General features: G+C 40.3%; 1 protein-coding gene across 5 annotated transcripts in view; it reads left to right on the forward strand.

Annotated features, from left to right (window-relative positions):
• Positions 1 to 24,954, forward strand: part of LOC102692301 (son of sevenless homolog 1) — a 57,034-nt gene that overhangs the window by 9,500 nt on the left and 22,580 nt on the right. For all 5 annotated transcript variants that reach the window (XM_015362578.2, XM_069179801.1, XM_015362579.2 and 2 more), the window contains exons 3-10: positions 10,716 to 10,841; positions 14,272 to 14,403; positions 15,035 to 15,199; positions 16,669 to 16,878; positions 17,206 to 17,349; positions 18,809 to 18,919; positions 19,873 to 19,971; positions 23,394 to 23,521. In XM_015362578.2, the coding sequence (XP_015218064.1) occupies positions 10,716 to 10,841; positions 14,272 to 14,403; positions 15,035 to 15,199; positions 16,669 to 16,878; positions 17,206 to 17,349; positions 18,809 to 18,919; positions 19,873 to 19,971; positions 23,394 to 23,521 (1,115 nt within the window). The remainder of the gene's footprint in view (positions 1 to 10,715; positions 10,842 to 14,271; positions 14,404 to 15,034; positions 15,200 to 16,668; positions 16,879 to 17,205; positions 17,350 to 18,808; positions 18,920 to 19,872; positions 19,972 to 23,393; positions 23,522 to 24,954) is intronic.

A 24,954-nucleotide genomic window follows, 5' to 3' on the forward strand; every position in this document is an offset into this window, starting at 1 on the left:
TCCTATTTTTATTGGTATTTTGCAATTCCCAATTGTAATTTATCACAATTCATTGAGTCATTGTATCAAAGTTTTTTTTTGCTGCACATAGAAGGTACTGTGCTACAAAGTAATATTTTGTCAGTTTCTAAAACAGTCTTTAGAGGAATTATATGTTAATGCTTTCCCAATGCTAAGTTGCTCTGGTGTTGTGTTCTGTTGTTCACTATAGCTGTTTGGGTGTCTTTCCAAAATCTCTGTTGGACCAGTTGGGCGTCAAGGAAAATCAAAAACTCATTTGAGCAATAAAAATTCTTCACACCAAACATGCTTAAATGAGAGAAATGGGATTGGAATTTGAACTTGTAAAAGAACATTTTTGTAGCCCTGTGCATTTTTGTTTTGAAGATGTTACAGGAATTTGTCATAGGGTGTGGGGACTGTTTCATTAGCTTTGTATAGCAGAGTGGGATTTCACAGCTGTCCGTCTCTCCTCCTTCTTGAGCTGCTTTCTGTGAGAACAAAGTGTGATGTCTGGAGACATATCCAGCCTGGCCACAGTGTGCACAGCCTGCACCCGCCCCCTCGCGCTGCGTTTCTGACAGTGCCCAGTGCGTGGGTTTTGGCAGTGCCTGCACAACGTCTGGGCAACAAAGGACTGAGATATTAGGAGGGAGTTCTTTGTCTGGAAAGTTTCTTCAAATCTGCTGCTTTTCTCCAGTCTGAAGCTGTCCGGCAAAAGAGACTGAAGGTGTGAGGAATTGGTTTAAGGGTCTGAAGTATAGCTCTGCTGTGTGGATTAAGGATATTGCTGTTAGTTTCCATTTCTGTCAGTTTTTTTTTTCTGCACAGCTTTTACTCTGCTGCTGGAATCCGCCTCAGAATGAAGGATTTTTAAAAATTATTTAACCAGATTAAATCAGTTGAGAACAAATTGTCAGTATTTAGCCTGGCCATATACACATCATTGTTGGACAGAGATAAAGAAGTTAAAGAAAGAAAATTCCAATCAATATAAAATAAGTAACATAATATCTGGTCATTTAAATGAAGATGGTTTTAACCATAACAGGTCAGACAGACATGGGACTGAACCATGCACCAGACGCACTGCAGAGCCACCTGAAGCATAACCACTGTTCTGCAACTCTTCCAAAGAACTGGGCACACGATTGTTAAGTGACACTCAAGGGGTCAATGGCAATTGTAAATATCCTGGTAAGAAACCCATCTCTGTGACCTCTGGCTGACATCCCTTGTTTACCTGGATGTAGCTCTTTACAGGGAAGGACTGAACCAACCAGCCGTCTATAGGACTAGACGTTGCTGTGTTTTGTTAGAAATGCGCAGTGGTTAGTGATGTGTCACCTGAAATAAAAGGATTGGTCCTTGCAGCTGCCAGCTGAGGGAATGACTCTCGTTGTTACCACTCATTGCATTGCTCCCAAATGACTAGCCTGAACTTGAACTGGGGACTGAACCACTGCACTGGAATGGACTCATAGCCAAATCAAAAATGGGTGAAGTGAGAAGAAATTTTCTCCATTTGTTATTTTTTACTTGGAGAAAGATTTGACATATACTCTGTTCTCTTATACAGAGATGGACAAAAGGTCTGAGCAACCTGGTAATACTTATACGTCAAGAGTAGGCCACTTCACTGCATGCACAGCTATTATGCTCCCATCACCTAATTGACCTGTTCTGTGTTGAGAAACAGCCTTTGACATTGCACATTCTACGTTATAATTAAGCTACAATATCCATGTTGCTGCTTGCTGGGTGACGTTTCTTTGTCGGAGTTTTCATTTGGAATATTAGTTGGTGTCACTTGATGAATGTGCAGTAAACGTTTCTAATCTTTAAGAATGTTTATGCACGTGTGCTTACTCACTGCTGCGGCATTGTGTTGCATTACTGCAGATCTTGTTTTCTTGCTTCTTGCTTCTTGCTCGTTTTCTAAAACAAGAAGTGGACAGCCTGCTTTTTCGATGAGCTGGCAGTGGGGAGGCCAGAAGAGAAAGCTGGAGAGGTGCTGTGCGAAGGAGCAGCTGCTCTTTGACAGCTGACTGTGGAGAGGAGGGCACAGTGTAGTGAGGAGGACTGCTAGCCAGGGGATTTCCCTGCACACGCCCCCCAGGGAAAGCGACCAATTCTGAGGCCCGTGTTTTCCCTCCCCCTATCTGCGCGTACCATTCCCGTTTGCTCACCTGAATCCTGAAGGACTTCTGTGTGCTGATGTGTGGGCAGTGCTGGCAAATGCTGAAAATGCCACAGCAATGCTTTATCAGCCACAACTATGTGTGGAATGGAGCTGAGTGCCTTGGGTTAGTCAGGCAGTGTCCTGTGATGGGCTTGCTCCAGAGAACGCTGTCTGCGGCCCATAGGAATCCAGGGTCTAATCAGTTTGTTTGTTTTGCCATATTTTAAGAAGAATATTGTCTCCCAGTGTCCATATGCAGCTCAAGCTGTGTCAACAAGCCTCAGAGTGATGTAAATACTTCAAAGCCTGATGGCAGGCCCATTTTGTACATGACTGAATTATGCACATTAGGAACACCCCTCGTACCTTATTGATTTTAATTTTAATTAAAAACCTCCTTGAGAGGATATTGAGGGTACTTATTTATATGTGCTGGTCAGTTTCAATTTGGGAGAAATGTAAAGCATTTAGTGCATGTCCAGGAAAAAGCAAAATTTTTTTTTCCTCAAGAGCACCTTGCAGAAAACTTGGAAGAGTTGTTTTTTTTTTTTGGAATATACTTTTATGCTAAAAATAGTTTTTTAGATTTTATTAAAATTAGAATGGAATTGTTGTCTACTCTTTAACCATGCACCACAAAGAAGTGTTGCATTTTATTTTTTAGTGTTTTGAATTAATGGAAAAGAATTACAAGCACCAGCTGTGTAGTACAGGCAAAAATGCTTGTTTAGTAGATTTTGCAAGCAGGACAGCTGTGGAATTGTGTATTACAGTTAAATAGCACAGCAGTATACAGAGCTGCACAGTAAAGGTTAATGTATTACTGCTGACAAGAGACCACACATATTGTGACCTCTATGTGGAGTGCCCCTTTTGTGCTACCAAATAATCACTGACTAGATATGATTTATTTTCTGTTTTTACTGATGTGAACGTCTATAAAGAAATAGTGCCACTAAAGAAATAGTGGAAAGCATGCATTAGTATTTTCAGATTCATTGTGTTTTTATCTGGTACCAGATAGGAAATCCAAACAGACTGTGCATTTATTTGTGACGTGAAAATACTGTACCAGGAACCGCATACACAAAGTGATATTCTGATATGCCATGAGTGGACATTTAATGTCTTTCACTCTCATTTCATGCTGTGGATTGTGCCGTTGGGACCTCGGCATAGAATTAAAAGCATTTTATAGTTTATAATCCCTCACTCAAATGAGATATCAGCATAATTTACAGTAGTTGTAATTGTTGAGTGCATCCCTGGGGCTGTTATTACAAAACTTCTCTTTAATTTCATGCTACTTCATCTGTCCTCTCTCTCTGTGCATGTACATTGCTCTGCAGGCCTGCACTGGCTGCAGTTCCTGAGAATGAAATTCCACACATATCTTTGGGTGAGTCTAGCATGCATTACCAGTGTCTCCACCCAGGCAGCCTGCTTTTCAGTAATAGCTATGGAGACATGTTAAAGTCCACAGCCGCTGTTGCCTCTCGTGATCTGGATTGAAGGTGCTGCTGTTGCAGCCCGTGGTCGCTCACCAAAGGCCCCTCCATGGCGGGGCATCAGAATTGGAGCAGCTTTTTTTTGGTTCCCTCTTCCTTCGGGAAATACCTCCTCATTGAGTGGCCAGACGTAGACGCTGGCCCTCTTGTATCCCCTGTATTTGAGTTATTGTGGCACCCTGGCAATTTACTCCCACCCAGTTCTTTTTTTTTTTACTGAACGGCTGGAAGGTCTTATGTTTACAATGGCAATTATCAGAATGTCTAGGAACTGTGAGGGAGGCCGTAATTCGAAAGTTAATTGTTTGACAAATGTAACTTGTATTTTTGTATGCGTGTACCTTTTTTTAAAGCTGTATCCCTATTTCTTTGGTAGTTTTACATGCGTTATATATCATCTCATGACATCTACTGCACCGTTTTGTTTTTCAGAACAAGATGCACATGTTTAATGTAAAATCAAAATGTCTGTTTTTACAGGCACTTTTCAAAAGTCTAAATGTAATGTGTCTTCCTGTTATCTTGGGTTTCTAGCCGGTTTAGTGAAGACGTTAAGTGGTAGGGTTTTGAGGTTGATTCTCTTAGGGATTTGATAAATTAGTAAAGTACTGGAATGCCCCAAGGACTTTGTGAGGCATATAAATGACCTTTTCTACCAGTATTTTACTGAATTGTTACTATGGAAAACTCCTTTTTTACTGTTCTAAAAATTCCCAGCCTTCATGACGTGCCTGGAATGCCTTACATTGAATGTGTGTGGTTAATGTTCTCCTTGGGAAGAGTGCAAACAGCCCTTTGCATCTCTTCCTCGCTCCTTCAACAATATGTGGTGGACTGCTGCAGGTGGGCACCCTGTGATGTAGGCTGGGTTGTTGTCTAAAGGATGAAACCTCTCCAGCAGCAGGGTGTGTGTAGCACCATTTGAAGGAACTGTGTGGCTCCAGTGAGTTTCAGGTTCGGCCCAGCCGGATCCCTTTGGAGTAGTGCTCTCTAGTGACTGAGACTTACTAGGGAATTTTTGATTCACCTCCTAAAATGTTTCTATCTTAAGCTGGGTTTGATTTAAAAATGTGGTGTGCTTAAGTTTCGTGATAATTCTTCACCAGTCTGATTTACTTGGGTTTGGTCGCTCTGGCAAGTCAAGTAATCAGTCAGTGCATCGGCCATGTGAACAACAGCAGCGTCAGCACTTCTCATTGAGGTTTAGGTCATTGTGACCAGTCTGCTCATTATTGGTGACTGGCTCTAGTTATGGACCCAGCCTTTCAGATGTTGTGGCATGGTGGCAATATGGCTCTTAATTTAGCCCCAGGCTCCCAAGTAGATCTGTCTGAAAGAGGCCTCTGTGGCTATAATCCCATAACTGCTGTCATCTCTAGTTCCCAGTTTAGAATGTTCCACAATGTGAATCATTGAGGCTCCTCTCCATGAAAACCTGCATGCTCTCTGCACAGTATTTTGCTGTTAATGATTCAGTATGATGGGCTGCTGTGATTTTTTTTTATGGCTTTCTTTTTTTAGGTAAAGAGACCAAAAGATGACTCTCATTGAAAGCCTCAGACAGCAATCTCTTAATAAGAAACGGTTCCTTGTCACTTTATTTGGGGATTTTGTTATAGCATTGTTTATACATTTCCAGATAATTTCAAAGCAGAAATTGTTTTGCATCATTTTTTATCAAAATAAAACCATGTACATGCCTTATGAAAATGTATTATCGACTTATTTAAAAATACCACTTTGTTAGATCATCTCTTAAAAACATCTAGGCAGATCTTTTATGTGAAATAGGGTATATACTGTGCTGGCACAGTAGAACAAAGCGAGATGCTCTTTCTCCACATTCCCTGTGCTGATGCTTCAAAATGGGTTTCAGATGGGTTTCAAAATATGCAAGAAGTTGGCTGAGTTAGCTTGTTATCATATTTAATTTTCACACTTGTCCCCTGTGCTCTTGACATGTGGCTTCAGGGTTGTCTCTTTGACTGGTTAATAATTTCACCTTTGTTGTAGCTTCCAAAAAAAGCAATTGAAAATGGTCAGCATTTGGAACATCTCTTTACATTGGGTTACAGGGAAAATGAGGTGACGGAGCTCACTGGTTTAGCCCACAGTTGTTTCATGAAGGGGTATCCCTTTGAGATGATATTAGCCGTCGTTCAAAAATGCTTAGCACTATGTGTTATCCTGTAGTTACTTCCCCAAGAAAAAAAACACCAGTGTTTTTAAGCATCACAAAAAGATTTCAGCATACCTAGAAGGGCATTTTAAATTGCTACATTTTTTTCTCTAAAGAAAAAAATAAAAAATGCTGTAAATGTAGTGTGAGGTAGAAAATAACTAGTGTAGATGGATACCCTACCCTACACTATAACACTGAAAACTTCCCACGTGTTTCAGCAATATTAATATCTTAAAGAATGTTTGCAGGGTAAATTCTCTCCTGAACAGTAAATACGTAGAATCCATAAAAGATAAGTTAAATGGCTTTTTGAAAAAAAGCAATACACTGTTTTAGGTAGATTTAAGAAACTGGTAAGCAACTTTGCAATTTTCTTGTTCATGTTCACCGCTGAATGGACAGTGTCTGCGTTTCCCGGTTGAAGGAATATCTTAAGTTAGAGCTTTTCACAATCAATCTGACAATGCGTAGAGTGTAGTTCACAAGGGCACATCTGTGCCTCAGGACACTGCAAACATTTCAGAATGTTCATTGCATCTTGTGACAAGTTGACATTCTGTCAAGCTTCTCCACAGCTGTGGCATGTTAGCCTGGGAGGGAGAATGAAAAAAAGAGCTTTTAAAAAGAAAAAGATTGTTTATTCTAATGTAAATATTTTCAAACCAGTAAATAAATTGGAAAAACCCATCCAAATTCTTGTGGAGCACCACAGGCTGGAAATAATAGCATTTCTTGCCAAAGCTTAAAAGTAAAAGCGACAGGCCTGCGGCTTTTCCTGTTTTTTGGTCTTCCACAGCCCTGGGAATGAAGTAAACAGAGGCTTAGAAGGGTCTACTCACTTAAGACTTCAACAGGAATCTACACAAAGTATAAAAGTGTTTTCCTTGGCCATGAGGGCAAAGAAGGAGACCTGTTTTGGCATTTACTCTCTTCCTGTTTGTTTTACCTGTTGGTCCAGGATCCTCATGGCTCTCATTATTTTGTAAGATCCTGTGGAGTCTGTATTCACAACACTGCCTCATAACCTGTTAGGAGACGTCTGTTGTATAAGAATGGTTGCAAATGAGAGCAGGCCTTTTTGCCCATCTAACTCTTTTGGATGCTGGTAGCTAAGTGATCTAAGGATATCATCCAGATGTTTCTTGAAACGATCCAGGGTACTGTACTCAGCAACCTTGTGTTGAAAGCAGAATCATTGATTTGGTCCTGCACTTAGTTTTGTTTCCAAAGTCTTCAACAGCCATCACTTCTCTTTTTGCGTTTTTTAGTGGCGTTTGGCACTCCTTGAAGATACTGTGACTGGATGCCTGGATTTCAGTGTTTGTGACAGTGGTGTACCAGGATCTGCTGCCTTGGTTTTCCTGTTCTTGACTGTCTGTTCCCATGTCTTGGTGTGGAGCAAAGCTTGTTTGGCAGTGTGACCGGTTGTCCGGAACAGCTGTTTTAGTTTTTATCCTACAACAGCACTCAGCTTCTGTCTGTTAACTTCGGTGTTGTTGCTGTGACCCTCAGGGAAACATCCATTTATATTTTGAAGGAGGAACTGGACTCTGCCTTGCTATCTGTTATCACATCACAAGCATCTACTTAATGACTTTTTTTGCCATCCATGAATATATAATATGATTTTTATAATATATTCTTATCAGTGGTGTCTGATTAAACATTAAACCGAATCGGCTGATAAGCGAATATTTTCTATAATAAAATCCCCTTGCTTTCATTCTTTCTGTTTTGACATTTTCCCCTTAATATTTTAATAATGACTCTAAACTACTGTCTCTTTTGCTTTTTACTGTGTACTATGGTATCAGCCAACTTAAAAGGTAGAAAAGAACATTATGATATTGTGAATGGCCACAAAGAAAAAGTGCTTTGTTCTGAGCTCCTGCAGGATTTCTGATTGACCTGTCCTATGACTGACAGTCAGACTGTGAGCTATTGAAGGCCTTGGTGCTCCTTACAGCATGGGCTGCTATGGTCCAGCTGCAGAGACAGCATCAGGATGTTTAGAGCAGGGCTGGAGAAGCCCTGTCAGCATTAGCTAAAGTGGCCACATTCATTATGGATGTAGACCACTTATGCCCTGTGATATTTAGCGATGAAACTGCATTTATGAGTGATGAGCAGAGAGCTGTGGTTTCTCAGGCACTTGCTTTTTGGCAGTCAAATAAGACCAGGACAAATTTACCAGGGGATCATAGTACTGTATGTCTGAAAGAATGTCCACTACCCGACAAATACATACAGGAGATTAATCTTATATTTTGACTGTCATCTGCTCAGATAAAAATCAGTCACTCCAAACATGTAAATCAAAATAAAGGGAGCACAGTTCAACACGACATGTTTAGCCACTTGTTAGTAACTTTAACAATCCAAGACCCCCTCTGTCTTCTGGAATGCACTAGTGACGCACCAACTGCAGTGTGACTTGGCAAGTTGTACTCTACACACTGTTCCGTGTGTCGGATTTATTCTAGTCTGAGCCAGCAGCCATATCACCCTGCAACTCACAACTGGTAACCCACTGAAGCTAAGCAGGTGTGAGCCTGGTCAGTACCTGGATCGGAGACCTTCTGGGAAAAACCGAGATTGCTGCTGGAAGAGGTGTTAGTGGGGCCAGCAGGGGGCGCTCACCCTGCGGTCCATGTGGATCCTAATGCCCCAGTATAGTGACGGGGACACTATACTGTAAACAGGCGCCGTCCTTCGGATGAGACGTAAAACCGAGGTCCTGACTTTCTGTGGTCATTAAAAATCCCAGGGCGTTTCTCGAAAAGATTAGGGGTCTAACGCCGGCGTCCTGGCCAAATTTCCCATTGTCCCTTACCAATCATGGCATCCTAATAATCCCCATCTATGAATTGGCTACATTATTCTGCTCTCCTCCCCACTGGTAGCTGATGTGTGGTGAGCGTTCTGGCGCACTATGGCTGCCGTCGCATCATCCAGGTGGGGCTGCACACTGGTGGTGGTGGAGGGGATCCCCATTACCTGTAAAGCACTTTGAGTGGAGTGTCCAGGAAAGCGCTATATAAGTGTAAGCAATTATTATTATTATTATTATTATTATTATTATAGTCTACTAAATATCTTGAATTGTATGCAGAATTGCTGCATGTCTGTCTGGTGAAGTGATTATCCCTAGCCCACTACTCTGGTTGTGATTCTTTCCATTGTTTGTTTTCTTTAGTTGGTAAATTTAAAACAATATGGCATTTCAAGTAACACCGCAGGATTTATAGGCATTTTCCACTTGTGAACTGTGCTCAGACGTTTCATCGGCCAGGTAGTTCAGTAAAATAGTTCACTTTGAAAATTAAGGTCTTAGGTGGAAAGAATCCTAAAAACCTTTATAGTGCTCAGGACTAGAATTGTCTTGCTTTCTTTACCTGAAAACACTGCTGAACTATCTTTGACAAAAAATCGCAGCTTTTGAAGTTACAGAAGCCACTTGACTTCACAGTGAGATGAACCAGAATAAGATGCCAGCATCGGTTTACAGAGCATTGTTATGATGAAAATCAGCAGCAATTGTACAGTACTGTTACATCAGAGTTTATACAATGTGGCCTTCACTGACAGAGTTCCAAATCTCTGCAGACTCTGTTTCCCAGGTAACTCTTTGTAAGTGCATCATGCTGACCATTGCTGAGACTTGTCTGTCAGAGCTGTTTTTCTGTCTCTTTCTTTCAGAAGTACTTGTAACAGGGCTTGTATCAGTGTTGTCACCAAAACCTCATTCCTGTTCCTAATGAGGCCTGGGGTCTTGTGAATGGCCATGCTGTAGCAGGAGAAGCTTGTGCTGATAAAGCTGAAACTTTATGATGATCCTGTCTGGCTCTTGAACTTCTGCCAAATATAACAGAAATACTCCGTACAAAAAGAGGTTTCTTGCTTATTCATGCTCTGTCTGCGAGAATTTGGCAAAATTGCGAATTGAGCATTGTTGCTTCTTGCAGTTCCAGGTTTTGTTCCAAGAAGCTGATTTTTTTTCTTGTATGTTAGATGTGGAAATATTCAGTGCAGCGGAGAATCATAGAAGTAAAAAGGTGCCATCTGGGAAAACAGTCTGCATTTGCTTTCTAATAATGATAAGAGCATTTACTATGTGCTGTGTATAGCAGCATTTTCTGAAGAGTTGAAGCCGTTCAAGCAGTTAGCTGCGTCAGCATGTGTAGGCTGTCAACACCTGAAGAAGGCTTCACAGCTGAAGCATTGTATCCTTGTTCTTTTCCTTTCAGAATGGAATAAACCTTCATGTTACGTTCCTGAAGGGTTGTATGGGAATGCAAGATTTTTGGAAAACTTTTTCACTGAAACAATTGGTTGGGTAGGCAGAAAGTGAACAAGAAGCACAGTATACATTAATTAGAGTGACAAGTCACAACTGAAACAGCAGGAAGATTCAAGTGATGCATCTCCATACCTACTAAAGCAACAGTGCTTATTCCTTCTCTCAGAACTCTTCAAATCCTCAATGGTTAAAGCTGAAAAAAGTGGTGATTGAGGCCAGTAGCAAATTTTGATGTAATTTAAAATGGTAAGCTCAGGTATTAGGAAAACATCTGACTGCACTACAAGTTCAGATTTTTCTATTCTCAGAAAAAAACGACACTATCTTGTAGCACCATGAGTTATTTCCATAACTGTTTAAGGTTTCGGAATATGCAAATGCATAGATTTAAAGATTTAATAATCAATGCTCACATGATGGCTGGATTAGAAGGACCTAGACTATTAGTGGCTCTCTGAGACTGGACCTTGCGAGTCACTAATATAAGCAGGACCTTAAAGCCACAGCTGTCCTCACTCTTTTCTCACTGTTTCCTTGTGCTAGGTGTTGAATCAGGTCCACCCCAATCTCTCCTCGAAGGAGGATGCCTTGCAGTACATCGAGGAGCTCATCCTGCTGTTACTCAGCATGCTTTGCCAGGCTCAGCCACGCACTGTGCAGGATGTGGAGGTGAGTTCTGCAGAGGAGGGCCACGTGGCACTGCTTCATTCCTGCATACTTTTCTGTTTGATTGCTTCTGTTTCACTGAACACATATGCATCCCTTGCGCCCACTACCTGGGCTGCAGTAAGCCCATCCACTTAACAGTTTGGTGTTCCAGCTTTTGTTGGACAGAATGCAGACTCCAGCAGGCCTGGAAGCAGAGTTGTAGCTAGAGGGTAGCTCCATTGCCACCCCTAAATATGGCTTTGCCACTCCATTTCAGACGTTACCTGAATTCCCATATTGCTTTAAATTTGCGAGCTAAAGAAAATATAAACATAGGAAAGAATTACGACGTGTCTTAAATGTATTTGTATGAGTGTACGTAAAGCTTATATTGTAAATGGTTGGTGTGGGCGAATATGCGGCAGATTGTTCTAGATCACTGGTTCTCAAACTTTGTGGATCAAGAACCATCACTGATCAAAAAAAGCATCAAAGTATCACCTACAAGTCATCTTTTCATAGGAACCACAGAAAATCTCAATGACCAACATGAGCGCGTGCGCAGACACACACTCACACACACATATAATAAAAATAGCACTGAGCACTTTAATGATCATTTGGATTATGATAAATTGGATCGTACTGCCTTGTAGCCATTTACTGATGCTTGCTAACAATGGCAGTGCTGTCTGTGTCCGGTTCAGCAGCAGAGCTAGTGTCTGTGGCCGATGTATAATCGAGGTATTCATGTTCTATCATGTTTCCCCCGTTTCACCTTAAAAGACAGTCAGGAGTCTGTCTCAGAAGTTAAAAGAGGTTTTACTTCACGCTCATGGGAGTGAAACACACAGAGATGCTAAGCGTATTTTTCTCAAAGTAATTAACCTAGAACAGTCCCAAATATTTTCTTGTTATTATCACGCTTCCCTGTGCTTACAAGATTGGCAGTGTTCCAATATCACACACATTGTCTTACCTCCCTATTTGCTAAAGATAACTTATTTTAATACAATTGGTCACTTAGGTGCGTAGCACGCATTCCTATACAATGGTTTATACATAGTAGCCCGTGTGTCCACTCAAGGATTAGCACGTGCTGTATGGACATAGCTAAGTACGTAGGCTGCATATGTGACACACAAACTAATTTTATTAAAATAGAAAATATAAAAACCCGTCTTTCTGAAACCAATTAAGTATATTACAGATGAAAAATTGACAATTTTTAATGATTCAATTTTTAATTCCCAATTTGTCAGTGCACACAACAAATTTCCAGGGTCATCTGACATACCACATGGTGGCGCTCTGCGTACCACCAGTTGTACCTGTGCCTCAGTTTGAGAACCACTGTTCTAGATCATTCTCATGCAGCTCAGTGACAGCTGTGCAAGATTGTGGCTCAGGGACGTGACGACACCAAAGCTCTTCAAAAAGTTATCAAAATATGACAAAATACAGTGAGAAATAAGGTGTTTGAGCCCCTTTCCTTGTGCAGAATGCACTTCAGAGTCTCGTCTGGTGTGAATACAAGTTCCGCGCCAATCCAATCCGCTTGCACGTCAGTTCCATCTCGCTCACGGTGGAAAACAGGTTAATCGCACAACTGGAGCAGAGAAGAAGAGTTGTGCACCTTTTAGTAGTGTGTCCTATTTTAGAAGGCAAATAATATAATTTAAAAATGCCACTCCCATATGTGTCCATCCCACACCAAATACAAAATCCTGGCTATGCCACTGCCACAGTACACTTTACGGACTTTCGAATCCAGATGTCATCAGTGCCAGGAAATCAATGGTTCTTCATTCCTATGAAGAACTGTGTACTATCAGAATTTAGAAATTGTATTTCAAAGGGGAATACAATTAAAGATATAACACAAAATAATGCAATAATTGCTTGTTTAATTTAGCCTGACAACCATGAATTTGTTATGGTATATCGTCATTGTCTTTTCTCTCTGGGAAGGTGTTCCAAGTTACATGTTTCATCTCTACTGCAAGAGCATATGGCATTTTAAATGCATTACTGCCTTTCTGAAGCAGGGAGGGAGCTGTACTTCCTCATCTTTAATTTCAGAAAATATATATTTTTTTCAGTGGCTAAATCTGAAAGGATTTTGGCTTTGTGCTTTTTTGTGGTTTTTGTATGTTGTTCAGTTATTGTTGCTTTAGCACGCAAGTTACATATTCTTTTAGGAGAGCTGGAGAATGCCGAGAGAATTGTCTCACAAACGGAACGTGTGTTGCACAAGTCTTGACAACTAATTGATTTTCTGTGTGGTTTGAGAGGGGAAACAGTTTGAGTATTCAGTGGCAGTTAGGGTTCTGGACTCTTAACTGGAAGGTTGTGGATTAAAAACCCAGATGAGAGACTGCTGTTGTACACTTGAGCAAGGTACTTCACCCAAATTGTTCCAACAAAATGACTAGCTGTACATGTATGTCACTCTGGATAATTTCTCCTCATTTTCTAGATCTCTGTGGGTTATATTTAATCAAACATAGATTTGTGAGTGTTCATGTGTTCTATAAAAGCCTGAATGATGCATCTAATATCTCACATTGCCACTGGTGTTTCCATGCTCTTGACCTTGGAATGACTTCTAATGGGGCATGGGAGTAGGAGGAACAGTGTGAGGTAACGGACTAGAGAGACTTGTCAGCCTGACAGTCAGGGCAGAGGGAGGAGTTAGTGACAGGGTGGCAGCCCCAGTGGGGTCTGAGACAACTTATACCGAATTAAAGCCCAAAGGAAAGCTGAGTTTTAATTTCTGATACCTGATTAAGTGTTCTGTGTTGTTTTTATACTTGTTTTGTTCTGTTTTTTAATGCCGTCAGAAGGAACATGCCAATTATGAAGGTGCACTGTGGTTAAGGGGTTCACCACTGGGCATGGTAAATCTGTAACAGCACAGTTACAATTAACCATGTCTGTACAAACTCACTTTCGTCTAGCCTTCACTTTATCAGAATGCTATTAGCTTGTTGTTATTATTGTTTTTATTAGTTATTAGCTTATTTTCTTGTAACATACTTGTTCCTAGTGCCCCGTGTTCATCCAGTGTTACTGGTGATGTGTTTTCTAGTGTAGTGTGTACTGTTGTGTGTGTCATAATGAAAAGCAGTGTGTAACTCCTGACTGTACTTGTGTTCAGAGTCAAACAGAGTTTACATTTATAATATACTTAAGGCAAAATGCTTGTTTTCCAACATGCACACATCTTGTATTTTGTATTCTTTTATTACTTTTATTTGGTTTAATTCTGAACCAGTTATTGAGTTAGTGGTAGGCACATTAATGCAGTTGGTTTCACTTGAAAAACTCTTAGTCAGCTTAAATGATTCTGATTATATTTTGTTTGAGCAGCTCTACATGTAGATTTCATAAAGACATTGTAAATTCATCATCCATAATATAAAAATGTTTTTGTCAATGTGAATTTCAGGAACGTGTGCAGAAGAGTTTTCCTCATCCCATCGACAAGTGGGCCATAGCAGATGCCCAGGCAGCTATTGAAAAGAGAAAACGGAGGAACCCTTTAGCCCTGCCTGTAGATAAAATTCACCCTCTGCTAAAGGTGGGCAAATACTTTCTGTGACACACAAGCGGGGACTAACCTTTTAAAGTGCATTTAAAGCCATAAACACAAAGTGCTTCTTTATACATAATGTTGAAGGAATAGGGAACAAACTATCCTGCAATGTTGTTGAAGCCAATACTGTGGGATCTTTTAAGACATAACTAGAGTAAATGTTTCAATGAATTTAGCTGCTGACTACCACATGGGCTAGATGGCCTTTTCTCATTTGTGACTGTTCTTATGTACTTTAATAAGTCCTTACACTGGTACCACGAAGAGTGCAGTACTGGTCTAGCACATAAGAGGGAGCCAGTGTTCTTGCACAGACAATTCTCCAGCAGTACCTACAAGGCGTTGTGTTGAAGGTTCATGCTACTTACAGTACAGCAAACGTCTTTGCCACTTTTGTGATTTTTGTTTGCTTTTGCTTTGTGAGGCATTCTGTAGTATCTGTTTGTTCCAGTTTGGCACTTGTTCTTAGAAAAAACAATTATATTTTTCTAAATGAACAGTAGAATGTGCTTTGCTACACTACAGTACAACTAGTCTCTATGGTCTTCTAGAGTTCAACATGAGTGTCATTCAGTTCAGTTCACTTGATTGTTTTATTTTTCTTTTCAATTCCTAGGAGGTTCTGGGATATAAGATTGACCATCAAGTTTCAGTTTACATTGTAGCAGTATTAGAATACATTTCAGCGGACATCCTGAAGCTGGCAGGGAATTACGTCCGAAACATCCGTCACTATGAAGTCTCCCAGCAGGACATCAAGGTGGCAATGTGTGCAGATAAGGTAAGAGGAGCAAGTTTATTCAGGCACCTTTTGCCTTACGGTATGAAAATACACTTGCACAGTTTTAATGCTGAATATACGGTACCTATAAATAGTGCTATAGTTATCTGATACAAGGAAATCAGAATTAGGTCAATGTTGCGGTTTTGAGTGCCCTTAAAAGGGTTTGCGTCACCTTTTTTCAGGGCCATTTATTGAGTATCCTCTGGTCAGTCAAGCTTGTACTGGTGTTATCTTGCAGCCTCACCTCCTGTAGCGCCCTTCCACATGCTCTGATCTGCATTTGCCTCAGGGAGATGAGCACAGGGTCACATCAAAGTTAATGGGTGCTTAGTAGAAAACTGCTGCTGATCAGCTGAAATGTAGGCTGGTGTCATGCTGAAGTGAGAACCTCTTTAACAAGCCTTGATAAATTCTCTTCTTAGAAAACTCTCACACATCCAGATTCTCCACTTTCTTTTATCTCACCAAAGCATGGGGTGTTCTGTGTGATTTTAGTAATTCTCAAACAGCATGTCTCCCTACACAGCAGATGATCTTGTTGTCTTTGTTCTCATTGCACATGTGCAGTACATGTGGACCAGTGAAAAGCAAAAAAAGGTTTCTTTCAAATTCATCAGTCGCCTGTTACCGCAAAAGCCATGTGAGCAAAAAGCCGGAACTTTCCGACATCCTAGATCTCTACAGAACATAGTGAAATAAAGTATTATAGGTATACATCAGATATTCACCTATTATACAAGTGGATAGCTGAATATGCAGATTGGCATTTTCTCAAGGGTTAAGTGTCCGAATGAATTAGACACCATATCTGCTCAGCAATGGATATTTGACCTTTGGGTTATGTAATGTTTGAAAATTGCCACACTGAACAGAATTCTTTCTAACTTCTTGAAAGATGCTCTTGGATGTTTTGACATGTTTGTGCCTGTCCATAGCAGAGATGATATGGAATCTTCCCATTCAAATCAAGTTTAATATGTAAATAATATAACAACACTTCCAAGGAAAATATATTTTTAGAATGAACCTGAAATAAAGGTGTTTCCATGGAAGCATTTACTTTTCTGTGTTTTGTCAATAGACTGAACTTCCTTCTGTGGTATATCATTTTATAATGGGAAATTGGCAAAACGTGTTCAGAAAGTGTCCAGTGATTAAGACCTGATGGTCGAAATATCATTTTCCATGTTAAACCTGAAAAGTGAGGCAATGCTCTGTATTTTTCTGGTGAGTTTCTGTGTTTTGTGTTAGATGCTATGTTAGTGGGAGTATTCAAGATATTATTTGAAGTATCTGTTTGGGATTATTCATCTTCTCACAGACTGATGAAGGTCATGATCTTGTCTTATGTTTTGAATCAGTAAGGTTGAGTTTGGTTTTCCAGTCCTCACTAAGTCATATAGATGTTAAACTAGGAGGCAAATATAGTGCTGCAGTATGTGAAGCTGATTCTCCCATTCCTCCAGGTGTTGATGGACATGTTCCACCAGGATGAGGAGGACATCAGTGGGTTCCCACTGATGGACGAGGAACCCTCTGTGTCCGGGGAGCAGTCCTACTATGATCTGGTCAAGACCTTCATGGCTGAGGTGCGCCAGTACCTCAGGGACCTCAACCTCATCATCAAAGTCTTCAGGGAGCCCTTTGTCTCCAACACCAAGCTGTTCTCCCTACATGTAGGTCAGCTTGTTCCTCTATCCCCTTCATTGCTGTTGAAAGGATGGTATGAGACGGAATGAGCTGTTAACATGTGTGCTACACAACTGAAAGGGAATAGGTTATGTTTTTATATTATTAATTTTGGGGGGGGGTTGTATTTTTTTTTATGTTACCTGGAAACAAAACTTTTTTAAATTTTTTTTTTTACATTTTTTGGCAGCTTTTGAACTTAAATTCAAAAGCTGCCAAAAAATCAGTTTGTAAATTGTATGTGCAAAATTAGTTTTATTACAGTGACATCATGACAGTGTCACTTCATCCTTCTGCCTTGAACTCTCTATCAGGATGTGGAGAACATCTTCAGCCGTATTGTGGATATCCATGAGCTCACCTTGAAGCTGCTGGGCCTGATAGAGGATACAGTGGAGATGACGGATGAGGGGAGTCCTCACCCATTAGTAGGGAGCTGCTTTGAAGACCTGGCTGAGGTGAGAGGCAGACACTTAGAGGACACTACTAAGTGTCCGAATGTGAGTCTATAGAGTAACAGGGTAAGACTCTGTACTACTGACCATGGTTGTGGGTTCAAATTCCAGTAAGACCTGAGCTTTGTTATCCAGCATCCATATCACCCTGCAGCTCATAACTAGCAACCCACTGTAGCTCAGCAGGTGTGAGCCTGATCAGTACCTGAATAGGAGACCTCCTGGGAAAAAACTAAGGTTGCTGCTGGAAGTAGTGTTAGTAGGGCCAGCAGGGGGCGCGCATTCTGCGGTCTATGTGGGTCCTAATGCACCAGTATAGTGACGGGGACACTATACCGTAAAAAGGTGCCGTCCTTTGGATGAGACGTAAAACCGGGGTCCTGACTCTCTGGTTATTTAAAATCCCAGGGTGCTTCTCGAAAAGAGTAGGGTGCTACTCCAATGTCCTGGCCAAATTTTCAATTGGCCTTTACCAATCGTGGCCTCCTAATAGTCCCCATCTATGAATTGGCTTCGTTACTGTGTTCTCCTCCCGACTGTTAGCCGATGTGTGGTGAGCGTACTGGTGCACTATGGCTGCCGTGGCCTCCCTGGCTAGTGCTCTTCAAGGCTGGATACTTTCCTGTTCTTCACAGTTTCACAGTTGTGCCATATTCTCTACCTTTCTTTATAAAAGTCTTTCATGTGTTTGGGGGGATATGTAATACTTTTGAAATTTTCTATACCCTTCCCCTGATTGGTGCTATCAATAACCCTACCCCAGATTTACTTTGAAAATTCTTTTGTCTGCATGATGTAGTTTTGTAGGGACCTGTACTAATTAACCGTGGGACCTCCCAGAGGCAGGTGTATTTATCCTGAACGCATGTGAAACACTCTAATTGCACACAGGTGGACTCCATTCAACAAATTCTGTGACTTCTAAAGACATTCGGTAGCACCAGAGACAATTTAGGTGTGTCATATTAAAAGGGGGTGAATACATTTGCAATCACTTATTTTCTGTTTTGTATTGATAGTTAATTTAGGAGGATATGAAGAATTTTGTTTTCAGTTTGACATTATAGAGTGTTTAATGTTGCTCAATGGCAAAAAATCCCAAATAAATACTTTGATATTCTATATCATAAGACAAAATGAGGGGAAAAAACTCCAAAGGGGGCGAATACTTTTGATACTGTATACTTATTGTGTAACTAGCAAGGTATCAACTCAGGATCTCATCCATCTGTTTTTAAAGGAAACTTTTAGTTAAACACAATCCTCTGTGTAAAAATGTTCTTCCAGTTCTCTGTCTGGTCCTTAGTTTTCACTCAAGAATCCAACTATTCAATGATTTCAAACACTTGAATGAAGCCCCATCATAGTATTCAGGATTGAACATGGAATTATATAACCTTTTAAGATGGGGGAATATGCCCAGTTGTTCTTCTCTAGACTTTCGAAATATGTGCTGTTTCAGGAGCTGGCTTTCGACCCATATGAATCCTATGCACAGGACATCCTCCGTCTCGGTTTCCATGAACACTTCCTCAGTCAGCTGTCAAAGCCAGGAGCCGCTTTCTATCTGCAGGTAGGCCCAGGTGCATTGTGCCCTGATCTGCTGAGAAATTAGACCAGCTGACGTGTTTTTTTTAGAAGGGTTTAATTAAATGTATGTATTGCTTATGCAAGATGATGCAAATAAGGATGTAAGAGGCAATCATTTGTGACAAGTAGTGGTTGGTTAAATCTGTTTTTCTGCTCTTCTGATAATATATTTAAGCAATTTTGCATATAATTGTTAGATTATTCTTCTTTAACACAATAATAAATGGAAAATAATAAACTATAAAATAATAAAATTTGGGTTATTTAGTGCTCAGTTGTATTGCCTTGCTATGTAATCCATGTGTAGGCAGCTGTACTCTCCCTGTCACAATTTCACGGTATCAAAATACTGAGTTATTAGTTGGGAGAAGCTATGAAACCCCTCTGTGATATTTGCACCGTGCTGTATTCGTGTTCATAGCAACAGCAGTGTTCTGCAGATCTCAAGAAAGACTGATTACAGATTACATTTTCTTTAATCAAAACGTAGTTTCTAACTCATACATTGTTGAATGTAAAATGGCTGAAACACCTTAATATAACATCAATATTAGTAAAAACACCTATGTGTTTCAGCTGAGGATATCAAGCTTAGCCCAGAATATCATGGGTATTTTTTTTAAATAAGTTATTACTGTTTCAGTGTTACACAGGTTTCCAATGCTTAAGTCATTAATACTAAATGTGCCCCAGTTCAATCACATGAAACAGAGCCAGTTATCTTGGGGAAACATTCTCCTCAATTGAGAAAAGTTATTTCAAATGAATATTAGCTCACAGAGGACAAAAGCAAGAAGACCCAGACAATTTCAGCAGCACTGAAAGTCTCTTGTATAACATCATAAAACAACAAAAAGTTTAAATATAAAAGTTGCTTACCTTGCTGCACAGTCTTTGCACCTGTGTCCTACATCATCAGGTTATTTTCTGTCTCAGTCTATAGGTGAAGGTTTTAAGGAAGCAGTCCAGTATGTCCTTCCGAGACTGCTCTTGACACCTGTCTACCACTGTCTGCACTACTTTGAGATTTTAAAGGTAAGTCCAAAGACCACCAGGTGACTTGAGAGACTTATATATTGGAAGAGTGTTGAGTGTTGAGTGCTGAGTTGCCAAGTGTTTTTTTTCCTGTAATCCAGTGAAAATAGAATGCTTTTGTGTCAGTCATGGTTCCGCGCGGGGTCGTGCCCCCCGCCGCCCGTTCCGGCCCCCACACCTGGGGCGCGAACCCGTGTCTCTGGCGTAACGCAACAGGGCACCAACCGTGTGAGCTAAAGGAGACCTCCCCCAGCCCAGGCAGCTGGGGACCCTGCTACGCGCAGTGAGGGTGCTGACATGGATATATAGTTATATTTGGATATATAGAGGTCTTACATTAAAATCAGCAATGTAAAGAAACATGTTCAAGCATAACTTGCTTTAATGGTTATTAAAAACCAAGAAAGCTTGAAAGGTGCAAAACTAGATGGAGGCAATGATATTGAAATTATATATGCAATTCAATTTCAATTTTGTTTAATTTAAAAGAACTATTTGTAGTTACATTTATAAAACTTTTAAATTTGCGCTTGAGCCGAGCACTTTAGAAATGATTTTGTAAGTGCATGGTATTGCTGGTATTGCTTTATTTCTATGGACTATCCACGTTGTATGTAAAGGAGGCTCATTTTGTTCTGAGTATGTTAGTGTTTGGCTTCTAACTGAAAGTGTAATGTGCAGGACCGATCCACTGGTAAAAGGTTTAAGATGCTTTTAGCTACAGTACATGTGTGCAGAGCACCAGTCCTAATGCAGTTATATTTGTGTCCTAGCTCTTCAGTTTACTACTGCTAAAAAAAGGATTCAGTCCCTCTTCCTTTTCTCTCCTTGTAAATATTGTCTGTCTGATGATAATTAAGGTGCGCAGGTGGGCTCTCGTGTGGAAAGCCAGGTGAAATCTGCTCTTTCTCGGCACCACTCCCCTGCTGTTCCCTTGTGCCCTCCTGAAGTACGTCAAGCCAGGCTGCAGTTCTCCTAGCTAATTAACCTCCAGGGAGAGCAGGAGGTTTCTGTCACATCATTGCAGAGGCCCCCAAGCCTGCTGACTCGGTGCTTCGTTCTGCTTCCCCTTGTTTCCACAAAAGTCGCACTGAAAAAATAACAAAGTCAAACCTGTGCAGCAGCAGGCTCGTCAACGAGCCTCTTGTTATCTCCTCACTCGTGCGCTACACTGCATATGGGCCTTTTAAATCTAAAGGAATGCAGATTTAAGCCTTTAAGCTGTTTGCTTTCAATTCTTGAGCATTACCTAAACCCCAGAAGCATAATCAAAATGCACATTAATATTATTGTTGTTGTTCTTATCTGCCCTCTTGCTCACTGATTTCAGTTTCTTAATTTGCATGTTTAATTACAGCATTTGCAAGAAACTAAAAGAATCAGAAGTATTAGAATAGTGAAGGGGGTTTTTGAAGGCTTTCATCATAAAACTAAACTTAATAAGGAGCAAGAAATATTGTATTATTTGGGTTATCAGTTATCATGACAGTTTTGAATTTTAAAGTTGCAACTTTCAGTTTTATATATTATTATCTTTATCATACTTTAAATCTATGAATTTCCTATTGAACAGATTTTGTGCCGTCATCTTGTACTTTGGGTGTGTTCTCCCAGCACCTGTCTTAATTGCCTGGGGAACAATTTATTTAATTATAACCAGAGTGTTTGTCTGTGTGTGTACATATACGTATCTGTGTACCCCTCCTTATCAGGGCATCTGGAGTTGTATAGTGCTGTAGAGTGATTGTCACCCTTATGGGTTTCATTTGCGTAGTAAGTACCACAGACAGGTTACCGTGGTTACCACTACCAGTCTTCTGATGTTCGCAGTGGCCTGTAGCTCTCAGTACCACAACCTCAGAGGAGCAGTCAGGCCAGCTATCCTCTGCATTGTTACCCACACTAAAAAAATTGTGACCTAAAGAACAAAAAAGCAGTTGGTTTACTGGAACTTAGCAGCATCAGGGATGACTCACTTTCTACTTCCAAGGTAAACACTTTCTGTCTGTCAGTATGGCGTACATACTGTTAGTTTTTTTTTAAAGATAGCAAGAATGGGATTTAGGATTTTTTTCTAAATGCATCAATATTACAATGGCTCTTCTGAAGTACAAAAAATGTTTTTCTGTAATTTAGATTCAACTGAGGTAACTGACAGTAAAAAAGAGCCTGATAAATGTATTGTTTGGTAGAGAAGTCAATCATGGTTAAGTAAAATAACAAATTTAAACTGATGCATTTGTTGACTCTACAGCTATAAAATATGCTATTTATCAGAGACTAAAGAAACGCAAGCCTATGTATGATTGTTCTGATTTAATTTTAAATATTTAATCTTGGTAACTTGAACCTCAGCTCTCATCCAGATGCTTATTTGATATTTATCACAAATGAGTTTATTGGTGTCAATGCCTTTACAAGTAACGAGTATGTAACCATGTGACCATAATTGCTTGATTTTGGATATTTGATGTGTATTGGTTAGGAATACAAGCATCTTTTGTATGTCTTAAAAAAGCCTGAAATCTCTATTGCAGTTTATACTGGTCCTTACTGGTAAAGGAGAAACCTTTTTTTGTATTATTCAAACTCATAATTCCAGGAAATTATTGCAGAGCACACTGGCATTCCCCTTATATGTGCCTGGCTGATAGCAGATCCTGAACACAACCACATGACGTACAGTACTTTCTAGTTTTTTTACATAATTTATTTTTCTTATTGGTGTCTAACAGACGTTGCATACTGATTTTACAATTCTAATAAAAAAGAAAGTCAGTATTACAGTTTCACAGATGTGTTGTTTAAAGTGATAAAAAGTTATTTTTCACAGGTATTTCTCACGTGTTTAGAGTGACTGTGAGAAATATTTGTATCTCATGTTCAACATAAGTGAATCCAAGTTACATTTTCTTTGTGTTTATCAATAATATTAAAAAATGTTTTAGTTTTTGTAATTTCCCACTTTACCCAGTTTCTCGTTGTCTTGTAATTCTTTTTTAAAGAAAAGTACTTCATGGTATGAACACTCGGAATACCACCAATGTTTCTAAGAATACTAGAATTCCAGAGTCTAAACTAGGGACAAAGGTGGAAATGTGGGATATAGTGTAATTTTTTGACAGAATAAGTTCCCTGTACTTCACAATGGACTTCACAATCTTAGAATGTGGTAAAGTACTATTAATTCCAGTTGCTTTGATAGTTGACCCAATTTCTTCCCCTGTTCTCTGAGTAACAATTCCATAAGTCAGTCAGTTGGCTTTCAGGGGGAGTGATTACCAGCCAGAAATGGAGAGTGTGTTTTCCTGTGTGCTGTTAAGGCCTTCTTCATGAAGGGGATTAATGTGAGCTTGTCGTCCCCCTCGTGGGACTCTCCTGATTGCCCAGATCTCCTTTTCCCTTGCTCTTTGTCCCCACAGCAACTAGAGGAGAAGAGCGAGGATGAAGAGGACAAGGAGTGCCTGAAGCAGGCAATCACCGCCTTGCTCAACCTGCAGAGCAGCATGGAGAGGATCTGCTCCAAAAGTCTGGCCAAGAGGAGGCTGAGGTAGGAGCCGCTGCCTTAGTGTTAACCCTCCCCCACACCGCCACCTCCTCCTCCCGCCGGGCCCGAGCGGCCATTCGTCCAGCCCAGTCCGGTGTTTCCCCCTCTCCTACAGGAGCGGGAGGAAGGGAGGCCTGGAGGTTGGGAAGCTGGGGCGGGGGTGGGTTTGGACTGTTCATTGGCAGGTCGGCTTGGTTGTCAGAAGGAAGTGGCGTCAGGATGCAAGCCAGCAGGCTCACGGTTATTGTTCTCCAGACTTGAAACCAAGTGAAAACGGAACGCCCGCAAGCGGCAGTCCAGCAAACCCTCTTCGGAAACCGGGTTTTCTTGTCCCCTTCTCTTCTTCTTTTTTTAATCTTTTCAGTCTTTCTTCTTCTTATTTTGTTTTGCTTTGGCTGGTAAGGAGGCAGAGAGCGTCAGATATGAGGATGTAGGGTATAGAAGTTTTGTTTTGCTGCTTTTTTAAACTATTTTATTTTTTTATGGGGAAAGAATGGATTGTCCTACGGTATGTGTTTGTTTCTGTGTGGGGTGAGGGTAGAGGTTGAGTAGCAGAAGAAAGTGGAATGGAACTGCTCCTCTGTGGAAGAGGGCACGCTATGGCAGTGCGATTGTTTTTCCCCCAGAAACGTTTCAGTGGGGTACTCTTAAGAGTGTAACAAGTATGAAAAGCTTACTTTTATTTTTATTCTCAATTAAGCAATAGAATAAACTGTTGGATAAAGGTTATTTGTTGCAACTTATATTTTTCTATTTTGCTGCTAATCATTATTATTCTTTCAGAGTTCTGCTTATATATATGCTATATACTTTATATATGATCAGCTTATTATTTTTCTTATGCATTGTTTTTTTTTTAAATATACAGGCAATGGGTGTGCTTATTGCTTACACATACAGTAGTGTATGGGCATATGAGTCTTTTGCATTTGCTTGCTTGTTTCTAAATGTTTAAGGTTTCAGGATGGTTTCCAGAATTGAGTGCGCACAAAGCTGATATTTTTTTGTCAGACTTATAGCTGTATTTAAAGTATTTGGGTGAATGAGGATGAGTGAATTGGCAGCCTCTTTATCCATTACAATGGTTGAAATCCCTGCTTTGGTCATCACTCTGTTGAAGCAATAGGTACTGCTGCCTGTGTTGGTCATTTCTATCCTGATTAGTCCCCTTTATTATTTAGGATAGTTTCTTTTAAGGCTTATTTCTGTGTTTCCATGTATCTAAGTACCACAGCAAAACGAGCTCTCAGAGCTGATTGGGAGAAAGGAGATAACCGTGACACAATACTGTGGAGCGTTTTATCATCCTGAACATGACCTCCAGGGTTTCTGGATGCGTATGTGTTAGGTGATCAGGTGCAGTGTTAATAAATATTGTTACATTTAAGGTAACCCTCAGTGAACAATAGAATAAGGAAGAAAATAAATAAAATAAC

This window comes from Lepisosteus oculatus, chromosome 17, assembly GCF_040954835.1.
Source record: "Lepisosteus oculatus isolate fLepOcu1 chromosome 17, fLepOcu1.hap2, whole genome shotgun sequence".
Classification (NCBI taxonomy): Eukaryota; Metazoa; Chordata; class Actinopteri; order Semionotiformes; family Lepisosteidae; genus Lepisosteus; species Lepisosteus oculatus.